Below are 15863 nucleotides of genomic sequence, written 5' to 3'. Positions count from 1 at the left end.
ATTTGTTTTTTATAAAAATGTAATATTTATGATTATAAAAATAATATGTATATAATAGTTTTTTCATATATAGGTAATTTAATTAATATATACCAATATATGTATATTCAAGCTGTTTGCTGGTGCTGTTTTAAATTTATTAGAAATTAAAATATTTTATAAAAAGTATATTTATGTAAATTGAACATTGTATAATATAAATTTTATATATAAATGAAAATTTTAATAATAAAATTATTTTATATGTATTTTACATATACATTTGTATGTATATATATATATATATTTTTATAAAAAGTATATCGTTGGTTCAAAAATGTATATTAATCATTATAAAATACTTTACACTAAACACATATTATTACTGTAATATATATATATATATATATATATATATATATATTCTAACACTGGTGCTGGTTTTACACACACACACACACACACACACACACACACACACACATATATATATATGCATGCATGCATACATACAGAGAAAGAAAAAAAAGAAAGAAAGGGAAAAAAAAGACCAGCAGGCAGCAGGCATCAGCTCCAAACTCCACTTCATCTCTTGCACAGTCAGCCACTCGATTTCCTCCAACCAGGGAGGAGAGATACGCCAGCCCTCGTCTCAGCTCATTCCTAACGTGGAAAAAGGGACAGGAAAGACACCACACCAATCCGACAGATTCCAGCAAATCATCTACGGATCATTGTTTCATGCCGAATGCGTGTTAAAGAGCGCGTTCAGTGCGGCACACATCAGGCTGCTTTATTGCCATAGCAGCGGCGCGAGCTGCCTGTAGCTGTACAGGAGCTTCAGCTAGCGACGGAACAAAGAAAACACACACAAATATAACCGTCTGCTGAGCAAACTGCTTCCCTGTTCTTTGAGGAGGACGAGGCAAGACCCCGAAGACCAAAACTGACATGATGTTTCCACAATCCAGGCACTCGGTGAGTGAAAATAGAGCGGTTTGTTGGCGCTGTGTTGATGTTGTTAGCTGGTTTGAGCTTAGCATAGGCAGGAGAGGCATCCGTGCGAGTGTGTGTATGCTGAAACTTATCGCGAAGATTAAATATTTATCATACATTTTATTACATCACCCTTTTATGGTTCTAAACCACACGGTTTTTTTGTTTGTACCTTAAAATCCACTAATGTGTGATTTGGCAGTGCATGACTGTTTGCAAATGGAAACAATGTAGATGTTGTGCGGCCGTGACATTTAACAGTTGGCGAATTGTGTATTAATATACACAACTTCAGTTCCAGAACCTCCTAAACCATTGCATTATTTTACTAACCGTTTATAGTTGTTCATTACCTTGTGCTTTGTAACAAGGCATGCAATTAGGAGATTTAAGAGCCAAATTCATGTTTATGTTGACATCTCTTAGGTTCTGTTAATCTTTTCTGATGAACTCTTCATTTACTCATCATGTTAATTAACACTACAATAACACTTTTTGAAGAACACGAGCTGATTATTATTATTTTTGTAAGAACAGCAAGACTTTTGCCAGAAACCCCAAGGTGTAAATCTGTAATGACATGCATTTGCATTGTGCAAGATGTTTTCCCTGCAGAGAATCAGAGGTGTGTTTTGCGCATCTTGATCTTTTAGCCCAAGTAGAGAGAGTCTGTGGGATCGCTGCTTATGGATCGAGATGCACATAGCGAGTCGCTTCCTAATCAGCCTAACTAACGCTGTAAGTGATTAAAAGCGGGTTTCTCGTATTCCTAGACTGGTTTGAATGCGATAACTTGTCACATGTTAAGTTTCTTGCAGGCTGTTGCTGATTAATGAGCTAATATGACAGATATTTTGATTAGGCGCTCTTGATTAATGGTGTATGGCGGGAAATAGAAGTGAATTAGATGCCACTGAGCAACATGATTTGGTTTGCTTTACAGAATTATTTTGTAGCATTTGATCGCTGCCTCCTTTATAAAATCAACGTAAATGGCATCCACAACTAATTTTGCATCTAAAATGCCATATTTGTTTGAGTGAAAATGAATTTTATGTGAGCAGAAATGTAGGGTGGCTTTTGATTGGCTTGTGTAAAGTGGACTTGGTGATGTCATACAGAAAGGAAAGTTGTTTGAGAGGTGGAGCAGATTGTTTTAATTATTATTATTTTTTTTTAATTCTGATTAACTTGCAGTGATTAATTGTGCACAATTAGAACAGAAACATATGGGTCAATTAATGATGGAAAAAAGGTTTTCTTTTCAAGAATAAAATTTTTGCACAATTTATTATTTAAATAAGTCTCTAATTTGGTATAATATGACATAATATTACATAAAATTAATATATTTTGACTTTTTAATGACAAGGCAGGGTTAGTTTAGTTTGGAAAATGTCATGTGGCGCGTCGCGACCCCCCAAAAACTGAAGGATTTTTATGAATTAATAATTTTTATTTTGTAAAAAATACTTTTGACCTTGACAAATATAAATAAAATCCCATTGCATTTTACTTGATCGTTAAACCACCTGAGATTTAAATTAACATTGAAAATCTTCCCTTGAAAATGGTATAAAAGTTTTTCAAAATCATATGAAAGTGATATTAATATTAAGAGTTCATTTTAAAGAACTTTTCACTCGATTTAACCTAGATTTTTCATTGTGAACACTCTTGTATGTCTGACTTCACTCTTCACTTTTGTACTAAGGAAATTAATAGTCAATTTTGATGTCACATTGACTTGAACGTCTGAAACTCCTATGCGTTAGGCCAATTGTTGGATAAAAATCTCATCCAGCAATATATAAATCATATTTTTCAGGTTTTTGAGCTGAGGTAGTGATCTGAACAGTTCCTTTTCTGTCTGATAATGAATGGCCCACAGGGAGCATGTGAAAATTTGAGCCCGGTTGTAGTCGGTGCTACTCTTTTGCCACGGCGCTGTGACTCCATAGCAACGACTTCTCACCCGACTTGACACAGAAGGTGTTTACTCTGACCAGCCTGAACGCCTCATGACTTCAGTTGTCCACCTCGGTGTAGCCGTACATGCAGCCTTTTGATTCCTGCAATGCAAGCCCACCTGACTGTTTTATTTTTTCAAGGTCATCTAACAATATTGGTGAAATTTTCGAACCATATACTCCTTAATTAGGGTATTAAGACCCAACGCACAAAGTTAAAAACTGGGATTATGGATTTATCCCCACACACCCCAAACACATCCAGCTGTTATGTTTATTTAACATTGCATGAACATTACCTGCAACCATATCTGACTTTTTTGTGCGTCTGATGATGTTTAAAAGCGGTTTGTCCTCCATTTTGTTCGTTGAATCCAGATCCAGACTAGTGATGTCATAATGGTGGGGATTTGTGAATTGGAGTGTGCCATTGATTGTGGCTTTTCAAGGAGTCGCTTCTGAAAGCCATTGTTTCGGTAATGGCTGGAAAGAGAAGCGAGAGTTGGCACAGAAACGTACACACACCAATGTGTGTGTGTGTGTGTGTGTGTGTGTGTGTGTGTCGCCCTCAACCTGATGTTTTGGGTGCAGCGTTCGGGCAGATTTATTAAGTCTGCTCGAGTGAGCAGGACAGACCTCCATCTTTCCCTCCCCAAATCCCTCAACGCGGCGGATAATCCCTGGTGTCCCACATCTTGCTCATTAAATAAACTCTGTTTCTTACACACACACATACGCGCATGGGAAAAAGCCCACTTCGCCGTTTATCCCCTACATGCTCATGCATGCATGACAAAAAACTTATTGCAAACTACCTTTTTTGTCATGCTAAGATAAAAAAAATGGATTTAAAAAGGACTTTGCAAGCTTGTATAATTGTGAAAGTTTGAATCTGCCTTTTAGTATTTGCTGATTTAGTCTTTTTTCAGTTCTTATATCTATAAAGTTTGTTTACGTAATATATGTATGTGTACTGTATATTTATTTGTATATATTTATAAATATAAATATACCCACACACGTTTTAAAAATATATGTAATATTTAGAGCCCGACCGATATGGATTTTTGGGGGCCGATGCCGATATTAACTCGAAAAGAGCCGATTTATAAGCCGATATTTTGATTTTGAAAATAAACTGGATATTAGACCCATTTCCTATAAACTACACTTACACAACATTCAATAGTAAAATATCTGCCTGTTCTATGTATGTGGGCTGTATAAACCATTTTCCAGAAGGGATTATGTTAAAAAAAGCCTTAGATTACAGTGTCAATGACTAAACAATTGCACATCAAAAGTATATATTTTTTAATGATCAAAAGAACACTGCATTAGAGGAATCTTTGCAGAAGTAGTCCCACACTTTGCTGCTACAGCGTTCACCTTTTTCAGCCATCTGTAGGGCAGAAAGAGAGACAGAGAAAAAATAAGCATGTGTATTAATAATATCACCATGTATCATTACTCATGTCATCATTAGAATTATAATAATAATAAACAGGGATCTCCTACATAGGCAAAAAAATGAGAAATATAGAGAAATATATATATATATATATATATATATATATATATATATATATATATATATATATATATATTTTATTTGTCAAGCAATAGGTATTACCTATTACCTACTTATATTTAACTGTATTATTACAACATTTTCCTGTTATGTCTGTAAAGCTGCTTTGAAAACAATCTGTAAAAAAAAAGAAGAAAAAAAAAGCGCTTGTTCAGCTCACATTTATTTACATGTCCCCTCTGGTTTAATCATTTTCTGACGCACCTACTGTAGTTACTGTAACTACACTATATTTGCTCTCACAGACACATTCACAACGGGCCCATATATCTTCTCCTCTTCTCTTTGTACAGTCTGAATCAAAACATCGTCATGCGCTGGCGAACGTAAAGTTAGCTTACTGTTACCGGAAGATTACGGAATCAATTCGAAGTTGAATGGTTAACGTTAGTGTCATGAACACACCGCTGTCAATTTTGAGAAGAACCACCTTCAAACAAGTTAATAGCAAGCATTTAAGGGGCCTGCTAAAAAGGAAGCTATGTTTGCGTTAGAATAACGTAACATTTGTTGTTTTTTCGAGGCACGCTGTACATAACTTCTAGTCATTGACTACACGCGCCCCCCTGCCACAGTTACGCGGTCATTATGTGGGAAACACTGCAGATATATTTAGAATAAGTTAAACGCTAACGTTATAGTTTGACCTCTTATTAACGTTCGCGCTCTTCCACTGATAAACATGGTATTAGCTTTGTGGCTAATCTAATATAGCAATGCATTAGCGGCATTACCGTCAAAAGAGTACATCTCAGTGGCTCGGCTGATAGCTTTCTTCTTTAGTGGATTTCTGGCGCTGTTGTCAACTGGGGAGCTGCAGAGCTCCCTCTGGTGGGCAAACTATGCAACACTCATAACATGAGTGAAGCATGAGACTCTGTTTTTTTATGTTTCATCGGCCGTTATAAATGCCGATGCCGATTTAAATGCAATTAGCTCATATCGGCCGATATATCGGTCGGGCTCTAGTAATATTTATGTTTATAATATAAATCATATGTAATTTAAAAAAAAAAATATGCATACTCACACACAGGTAAATATTTCTTAATTATATACATGTGTGTGTATTTATATATACATATGCATACACATACACAGTACACAACTATATTATGTAAACAAACTTTATTTGGATGGAATTAATCGATTTGATAGCACAATTTTATCTATATACTAAGTATTTTTATATATTGTTTAACTTCTAATTTTACACACACACACACACACACACACACACACACACACACACACATATATATATATATATATAAAACATAAAAATATAATTTTAATGAAGAAAATCTTAATAAAAACGTATACTATTTAATTTACTATTTTATATATCTATATAAACATTTGTGCTATATAAAATTTAGTATATAGTATAACATACTATATATTTATACTACAATTGTTTTTATGATATTTTATATATATGTAATGTGAGTATATAAAATATAAATAAATCTATTGTAATCGTGTATTTGTGATTCTTGTTTTAACAATGATGACTAATAATCTTCGATCAATAAAATTGTGCCAAATAGCTCATAAATGGGCATCAACAATTTGTTTTCAATTATATTGTGGTTGGTATATTAAAGAAATGAATCAAATAAATGTTTATTTGTTGTTGTTGGAATGGCTGCTCATTAGCATCACAAACAGGTCTTCGAACACCTTTCTGGACTGAAAAAGCGTACGTGGAGAGGACAAGGAAAAACGTGCACATAGGTGATACCAATTTCTTTATTTCCCTGTTTTTTTTTTTTTTTTTTAACATTAAATGATAAATTCTGGCCATTTCAAAAGAGCAGCTGACAATAGGCTGTCCTCTCTGAATAGGCTCGGCCTGTACCTTGGTGAAAGGACGAGGCGCGGATGGCTTAATTAGCTTGTCTGACTGTTTGTGTTTCTCCTGGCCTTTGGTGTGAAGGACGCGTGCTGGGATAATTGCGTCGCAGGATTATTTTTACTAGCGCAGGTTTTTTGCCAGTTGCTCGTGGCTTAGAGGCTTTGTATGTTGCACACATGTTTCTGAGTGTGTGTGTGTGTGCGCTGAGACAGACGGGCTGCATCAGTATTCTCTGGCAGTGATGGACTTGCGCTGTGGGAAAGCTGCGCCCCAGAGTAAAGCAGCGGTCTGAAACAAAGCAGCCTGGTGGGGGACTGTTTAATGTGGCAGCACCTCACTCAGACCTGCCTGTCGACAGACACAACAGGCTAAAGAAGCATTCCTGAATCGCTTCCACCTCCACAAACAAAGGCTATGATCACCACTCTTCGTTCACTTCTCAGTGCCTTCATTGCAAAATTATCACATGCTCACTGTGTCGTTTTGCAGTGATCAGTGTTGTTTTTTTATGTTTTTTTTTAATATTATAATAATGATTTTCTTTTATGTTTTTTTTTTTGTTTTTCGACAAGATTATTTTAAATTCGGACTGCTGAAAGAATTATTGGTGCTCCCCTGCCCATTCTTCAAGAACTGTATACATCCAGAGTGAGGAAAAGGGTTCAGAAAATCACTCTGGATCCCTCACATCCAAGTTACCCCATCTTTGAACTTTTGCTATCTGGCCGGCGCTTCAGAGCCACAAATACCAGGACAGTCAGGCACAAGAACAGTTTCTTCCCCCAGGCAGTCTACCTCATGAACAGTTAAATGTTCCCCACTTATGCAATAAAAATGTGCAATATCCTTATATTTATTTGTTACCTCTCCATCCTAGTACATCCCTGCATCTTACTTCAATTTTGTTTTTTTGTGTCTGTGTGGTGTACTGGAAGCTTATGTCACTAAAACAAATTCCTTGTATGCACAAGCATACTTGGCAATAAAACTCTTTCTGATTCTGATTCTGAATTAGAATTAGAATTGAATTAAATTAGAAAGGATAAGTGTCTGTGACCTGTTAAAAATGGTAACATTTGTTTTCCGGGGATTAATTTTAGAGGCGCAAAACGCAGCAAACAACAGAACATGAGGATTCACATGGTCATCATATCACATCACGCACCTGCAGCACTTCTGTGAGCGGAGGAAAACTTGATAAAGCTAGCTAGCTAGTATGCAGAGTTTCAGTTCATTTTTGTGCTGCGCGCAAGGAAACCAAGACAGCAGAAAGCGGCATCCTATTTTCCTTTAGGCTTATTTTACAAAAGCACAAAGATTTGTTTTTATTGTGAATGTACCCAAATAAAGGCAAACATTTTACAATTTCGATTATCTTTTATGGCTAAAAGGAGTAATTGCTTCCAGTGTTAGAAGGAAAGAACTCAAGTCGTTGAGGCAGTTGTTGGCACCGCATGAGCACACACAGTTAAGCATTGCTACCTTGACAATGCAGCCTGTTCATTATCATAATAAAATGCAGTCAGTCAAACATATGGAAAAACACACTGCTCAGTTTAAATAGGCCTATGTAGTAAAATCTGTGCCGTTAAGTGTTATCACCGTACCACCATGATGTTATGACAAACACATTTTGTTTTACGTGGATATTGGAAAGTGAGTGAGTGAAGTAGGCTACATAATAAATAATATTTTGGCATTCAAATACATCACACATACGGAAACATTTGATTTTGTGTTGAATGAGAGACTTAACGTTGGTTTCAGTTTCGTTTTAGCCTGAATGAATTCGTTTGGCTTGTCGTTTATATAGCTGTAGCTTATTATATTTTTAATTCTTGTTCTTTTCTGAATCCTACTGTTAATTGAAATGATTTGTTGTGGAGTGAGGGGAACTAAAAAAGCCTAGCTATGTTTACAGTGCTGCTTATAATGTTTGTAAACATTTAGCGTCTGCATTAGGTCTATTTCTGAATTAAATAATGAAATGCTACTTGGTTTTTTTTTTTCTCTAAAACCAAACCTTTTTAGATATTTTGATAAATTACTGAAAAAAAAAACTTTTTAAACCGTTTAACTGATTGTAATAGTCGGTCAAAATTCTTATATGGTCGTTTAACAGTTAACCGATTTAAATGAGCATCCCTAATCATTGATATATATTTAAATTAGGGCTGTCAGTTTAACTTGTTAACTTAATTAATTAGCTATGAAAAAATAATACAATTAACACCGTTAACGCACTGGGCCCACCCCCAGACCTGTGTGTCATCTTACATTTCATACAGTTGACTGGTAACAAATATGATGCAAGGCAACAACCTCATTATGCCCTGAAATTCAAGATATTGGGGCAAAATATGCCCCTGTATGAGTTTTTGTCTCTTATGATAAGCGATATCACATGAGCAGTGAGAGCAATATCACACAAGTGCTGTTTTTTTTTGTCAAGAACATACATTTTATAAATTTCAGTGAATAAGAAGTTATTATTGTGCTATATTTTAAACACAATTTTCTGTTTTTGTTTAATTTTGCTAACAAAAATATTACCTAAAAAGCCACAGCAAAATTGTTGTGCATCTCAGAGCAGCACAGCTGTATTTAGTTTCTGAATGAATCCGCGTTTTGAATGAATCGTATGAACAAATGATACAGTTGCCCATAGAAAGATCCCTTTACTAAATTCCTGAATGAATCAGCCTTTTAAACAAATCAACTCAAAAACACATTTACCGCCACCTGCTGGTAAACATTAACTTTATCTTCACCAAAAAATAAATAAAGAAATTCTGTCATAATTTACTCGCCTTCATGTTGTTTCAAGCCTGAATGACTCACTTTCTTTTGCACAACATAATAGAATGTATTTTGAATAGCCTACTGTTGATAACTAAGCGGTTTTGATCACTAGTGACTTTCATTGCATGAACAAAAAATACTGAAATGTTTCTCAAATTATCTTTTTATGTTCCATACTTTGTTAGGCCATTGTAGCCTAAACATTTTTTTGTTTGATTTTTTTTTTTTTGTATTTTATTTAAGTTAAATTTAATTTTTTTTTTGGTTTTAGTTGTAGTTATAACACTATGATAACCCTGGTACTAATGAATTTACGTGCTTGTTAGTTATCTTGAGTTGTGTATGTTAAAGAAATATTAAAATATTCCCAAACCAGTATACAAAATCATTGTGTCCAACAAACTCAAAGCAACAAAGATGCTGAATACTGATGAAGGAAACACTCACAAAAAAAAGTTTCTTTGTTGCGTTAAGTTTGTCGCGCACAACAATGAACAGCGTGATCACTGACATCCAATTCTTAGAGTCAGTTATTGAACCTCAAATCATGTCTCAAAGTCACAAATGATTTGATTTAAATGTAAATGATTTAAAAAATGTAAATAATACTTTCTTTGGAGTTTAGTTTATTGCACACAACGAGCAACGTGATCAGTGACGTCCAGCTGAATCATGTCTTAGTTATTTGAGTGAGTCTAACAACGGACTCCCTCGATGTGTAGTTTTTCAAAGCAGAAATGAAAAACTTGAACTTAAATGAAAATAAACGTATTAAATAATTAAACCTGAAATAAAAATAAAGCTTAAAAAAATTTGAATTAAAATAAAACTAATTCTAAATACTTTAATAGTTAATAAATAACACTGGCACACATCAGCTGAATGTTAATCAACCAGTCTGGCCTTATTTAAGTTGAACTGTGAAACGTGAAGTCCATAAGTCTGCAGGGTTCTTTCCAAGGGGTCATTATTTGTGGGCAGTCGCTGTCCTCCCATGGCCATGCCATTTGTTACAGGGTCGGGAGTAATTGGCTGTCTTCCGGAGTCTCTGACCCATGCCGAGCGCTTTACCAACACGGCATCAATCACAATCACTACTGTTCTGCCTGTAATCTCGCAATCACCTTGACCTGCCTGCTTTTAATTTTCAATCGTAAGCCACCATGCTGTACGCTCTCTTCTTGACTGACGTTACCATTGCATGCTCTCTCGAACCCCCTCGCTTTCACTACCCCCTACCCGCTGTGTTGTGTATCCTTTATGCTGTGTGACAGCTATTTGTCCGTAATTTGTCTGCCACCGTTGGCCTTTCCAGCAAGAGGAAGCTTTGGGAGCGTGCGGCGCCTGAAGTGATAAAACGTGAATAATCCCATTTCAAATGACTCGATGAGAACGGATTTGAGCAGGAAGTGGGATAACACCATTTCTCCCAAAGTGAAAGGGGGTGAGGGTTTGCAATAGCCGAGGCTGGGCAAAGAGATAATCATCAAAATCAACTTCCTGTCCCAAACGTGATTAGCCACCACTATTATTTTGCAGGGTGGCTTCCGTTTCACCATCCCCTATGATGCTCCTGCCACTGTGAAGAAACACAATACTTTGTCTAATGTGGATTCGGGTTTTAAGAAAAAGTTTGTTAATGCATGTTCTTGTTAAATCATCAAGTTTTTACATTACGTCATGATGGTGCAACAAAATGTGTTGTTACCATACATCTTTTAGTCACTTGGTGCCATTTTCTCTGGCTCCAGTTTTAATGAAATTCAGCACAGAAATCTGTTACAAAGCTTTGCCAGAACCCCAAATGATTCTTAAGTGAGTCAAACCTTATATAAACCTGATAGCCTAACATTTTAAACGGTTTTGTTTTTATTTGGTTTGGTTTTATTTGTGTAATTTTCTTTTTGTTTGTTTGTTTTTTTTGTTGTTGTTCTTTTGGTCTGGTTTGTTTTATTAGTTTTGTAATTGTTTGTTTGGTCTGGCTTGTTTTTATTTGTTTTGCAATTTTTTGTTTGGGCAGGTGTGTTTTTTATTTTTTTTTAGTAATTAATTGTTTGGTCTGTTTGTTTTGTTTTTTTGGTGTTTTTGTTTGGTCTGGTTTGTTTTAGATGTTTTGTTTGGGGGGGGGTTATAGTTTAGACTTTTTTTTCAGTGCATTGAAAGTTTGGTATTTGTATTAACAAGAAGTAAATGCATAGTTGTTTTTATTTATTTTTTTTTTTTTATTAACATCCATATTTACATGGGTGTATGCTAATTTGGATCCATGAATGGTATTTATTGTACCTGTGGTTACCTTGGTCCCATTCGGTCAAACTATGAATAATATGCTGGACCTCCACGAATGAGATCTTCAGAAAATTTATTGAGAACTAACTCAAAGCCAATGCTTTACCAGTAAATGTATGTTTTATATGTCAAATCCTGCTAAATTGGAAAATGGAGCTTTTGATGCAAAAAAAATACAGTAATATGACTATAATAATTTTTATTTAAAGGTCTACCACTATCTGTAGGACTTCAGTCTGGAACCCAGTTGGATCAAATAATTAATAATAAGAAATAAGGGTTCAAGCTGAGTACATTGCATTGTTGGATTCAGTATTTTGCACAGCATGCACTGTTGTGTACTGCACATTTTTGCTAATCCATAATTGTCCATTGTGTATTCTGTTTGGATACTGTGCATAGTCTACAGTGTACAGCAGAAATAGAGTAATAGTATGTTATTCCAAACATAGCATCAGATACAGGAAGACTGGGGTTGAGGATTTGCTGTAGTGATCCTAGTGCCTCTTGGTTTGCTGGCATTTGACCGAACCACATTCACTGTAATTCAAGTGTAAAGACTCTCTTCTCCTCTTCAGATAACTACATCTGGGCTTTTGTATGTAATCCCTTGGGATGGGGAAAAAATAAACTGCAAACATTAGAGTTGAAAGAATTTTCTAGAACATTTCTTTTTCTGTTAAACTGTGGGGTGGGAGGCACAACTGTAAATTACGGGAATGATGAATCCCATTTAGCCACAGAAGACTCACAATTTGCCCACCAGCGCATAAAGCCTTTTAATGGTTTAATTGCATCTCAAAGGAGAAGCGCACAGAAGCAGTGTTAAATTAGGGATTGTCCCATATTTTGGCTCTTGTGCTGCATGAGTGCGCCTGTGTGTGGTTTTTTTTTAAGTGAATATGGGATTTGCTCTAAAGCTTAAAATCATTAGACTAAGCTTTGCATCCTTGAAGGTTTCAGTCACTTTATTAAGGCTGGTGTAGCTCGGTGATTAAAGATTTGGCCTGGTAACCAAAAGGTTGCATGTTTGCTATTTCTGGTTATACCAGTACAGCTCATATCTATTTGAATGGGAAACAAACTGAAATCTCCTGTGTGAAATTTTATATTTCAATAACGTATTTCAAATTGGCAATAAAGTCTGACAGCAATGGTATCAAAAGCTGTGATTCTTTAGCAAATGTAATTTTATTTGAATGCTAATGTTAATACACATTATCATGACATTTGGTTCATTTACTAGTGTAATTGACCATTTGCACAGCCGATCTGAGCAGTCATAACACCAAGTCCGCCATCTTGCCCGACAAACAATCAGACAGGAGGAGAGTAGATTAACTCGGTGGACTTAAACTTAAAATTGTGTATTGACATCTTTCTGCAGTCGTAATAAAATACGCTTTGATGTTCATTCATGTTTATATTTAAAATGTATTTATGTACTATTTTTTGTTCATTCATGTTTATTTTGTGCTTTAATTATATGTGAGAGAGAGAGAAATAAAGAAAAACAAAGAAAGAGGTCTCAATATATTAGCTGATAGGCCAATATAGAAATTTTATAGCATTCATGCATTCATTCATTCATTCATTCATTATACACGCATACAAAGTTCATCGTTCTGAAAAGCGAGGTGTGTTCTGATTGGACAGCTATTCAGTGTGTTATGATTGGCCGAATGCCTCAAGCGTGTGATGGAAATGTTATGCCCCTTAACATACTGTGATGCTGTGTGTGCATGACGGGTAGGATAAAATGTCAGGACATCAGCGCGATGAGACAAAACCAATAAAACCCATTACAAACAAGGCATTTATTGCATCCAGTGGGGACATAATTACTGATTATAATTAGAGATGCACCGCTCGATCGGCCAGGGATTGGAATCGGACGATCTTCTGCATGATCGGCCGATCAGTCTCACATCTTTCCGATTTTGAGCCGATCTGTCTACATGCGGCTGTGAGTGTGACTCACGAGCAGGGCCGCAATGTTGACATCACAGCCGCACTTGCGCTCACAGCCACATGTAAACTAGGGCTGGGTAAAAAAATACCGATATCTCGATATTAATCAATTCTCTTTTTTTATGGGACGATATCGATTCTTAAAACTCAAGAATCAATTAGTCTAGCCTGTTTTCAGTTAATGGACGGAACATTGAAGTGCACTACCTATCCAATAAATCGCAATAAGCATTGTGCCTTGGCACTTTTAATATGAAACAAAGTCTCAGGTTTCAGTTTATGTCCATTGTATTGCAGTATTCAAACAATAAATGCAGTTTTGGCGCTGTTTAATCTGGAGTGACAGATCGCTGTAACTGCGCCTCAGTTCAACAGATGCAAACAACAAGCTCTAACAGTTACTCTACACTGCTCAAAACTCATGTTTGAATCATCAGTGGCAAATCCTTTAACGTTAAATATGAAAACGTACTTACAGGCTGTGTGTCAGAAGCGCCAGACTGTCCTTGCAAAGTTAGAATTGCCCCACTTTATAGAAAAAGACACCGGCATTGTAGGCTACTCTCAGAGGAATTAGACCTTGTCCTCCACAAAATGCACAGCACATGTCTGAATATTTGGGTTGAACTGTTCTGGAACAGTGTTGTAAATACAACTTAACCACTGATTTCTAGTTGTGTCCTCTTTTGGAAGACTAAACAATGTAGCTTCGCTTTCACAACGAAACACAGCATCTCTATGGAAGAAGATTAGTCTCAAATATAATTCACGCAAAAAACACGATTCACACATGCGTAGACAATTTCACATGCATGAAACCTAATTCACGTACACACAAAAAAAATCACGTGCGTGAAAAAAAAATATATTCACAAAAAGCAATTCACATGCGCAAAATAAAATTATATATTCATAAAATGCATTTCACAAATGCAAAACACAATTCGTAGATATACCACTGTGCACAAAAACCGTTGAATGTTTAAAATGTAGGAGTGTCTGAATGTACAAATCGTCATTTACTACGAATCCACTCGGATTTGTGTGTGTGTGTGTTTTTGAGACTTTCCTGGCAGAGCTCTCTTCCCACGTGGGTCTGTCGTACTCTTTAGCCAATCAGATGCGAGCTTACCATTCAACCAATCATATCATAAGCCACTGAGAGTGCATTCAAGGAGCACGATTCTGCGCACCTTTTGCGCAATAAGGATTAATTAGAACGGAAATTAAGCCTTTACATCAGTAATCCCATAGACAGTAAAAGAAATGGACACAGCGACCCAATTGGAACTCAATTAAGACAAGTGAAGCCCATTTTTAGCACTTCCGTTTCTGACGCGCAGACTCAAACTAAGCTTGATGACGTCAGCAACCTGTCTGACAGATGTAAATCTTCTAGTAGCTGTGCGTGCAAACTGTCATCGTTAATCTTGCAGAGACGGTGAGCTTGAGCGGGGAGTTCTTTGGCGTGAGTGAGCAGGAGTAAGTATTCTGATTAATTATTTTGTATAGTATTTTAAAATGTAACGCCAGGGCTTCTTTGGGCTTCTCTCTTGACGTCTCCCCGATTGCCTGCGAGCTTCTGAATGCACTCTCGGTGGCTTATGATATGATTGGTTGAATGTTAAGCTCGCATCTGATTGGCTAAAGAGTACGACAGACCCTCGTGGGAAGAGAGCTCTGCCAGGAAAGTCTCAAAAAAACACACACACAAATCCGAGTGGATTCGTAGTAAATGACGATTCGTACATTCAGGCACTCGTACATTTTAAACATTCAAAGGTTTTTGTGCACAGTTGTATATCTACAAATTGTGTTTTGCATTTGTGAAATGTATTTTATGAATATATAATTTTATTTTGCGCATGTGAATTGCTTTTTGTGAATATATTTTTTTTTCACGCACGTGAATTTTTTTTTGTGTGTACGTGAATTAGGTTTCATGCATGTGAAATTGTCTACGCATGTGTGAATCGTGTTTTTTGCGTGAATTATATTTGAGACTAATCTGCTTCCATACATCTCCTCAACATGGCGCCAGCGGCAACAGCAAGAATAAAAGTTACGCCACCTTTCTTTGCGTGAACATTTGGGCGGCGTTATGCAAATATTCCCACACAGTGACATAGACGTGGGGCGTGTTAGAATGAGCCGTTTTAAGAGGGCGTGGTTAACTCTTAACTTTTATAAAGAATATCTCTTTGGATTTGAGACCTTAGTTTTTGCAACTTTACACATCTTCTTTATTAATGTATTTAAAGTGCTCTCTCTGTTTAGCAAACAGCTAACAGTGTTCAGTGCCTGCTTAAACAGTCCAGATGACGTTATGGTGTAGCAAGCAGGTCAACATGGCCGCTGTTGAAAGCAAGTATTGTGTGTACGTAACACCCCGTCGCCGGACGCTCCA

The 15863-nt window shown here is 36.2% G+C and overlaps 1 protein-coding gene across 1 annotated transcript in view; it reads left to right on the top strand.

The window, feature by feature from the left end:
* The first annotated feature begins 543 nt into the window (after positions 1-543).
* tle5 (TLE family member 5, transcriptional modulator) overlaps positions 544-15863 on the top strand; it is a 30225-nt gene continuing 14905 nt past the window's right edge. Inside the window, exon 1 of the mRNA XM_042749555.1 lies at positions 544-957. Within this exon, the coding sequence (XP_042605489.1) occupies positions 931-957 (27 nt within the window). The 5' untranslated portion in view covers positions 544-930. The remainder of the gene's footprint in view (positions 958-15863) is intronic.

The sequence above is a fragment of the Cyprinus carpio genome, chromosome B22 (genome assembly GCF_018340385.1).
Source record: "Cyprinus carpio isolate SPL01 chromosome B22, ASM1834038v1, whole genome shotgun sequence".
Taxonomy (NCBI): Eukaryota; Metazoa; Chordata; class Actinopteri; order Cypriniformes; family Cyprinidae; genus Cyprinus; species Cyprinus carpio.
Note: the sequence above shows the minus strand (reverse complement) of the source record. Positions and strands in the feature narration are given on the sequence as shown.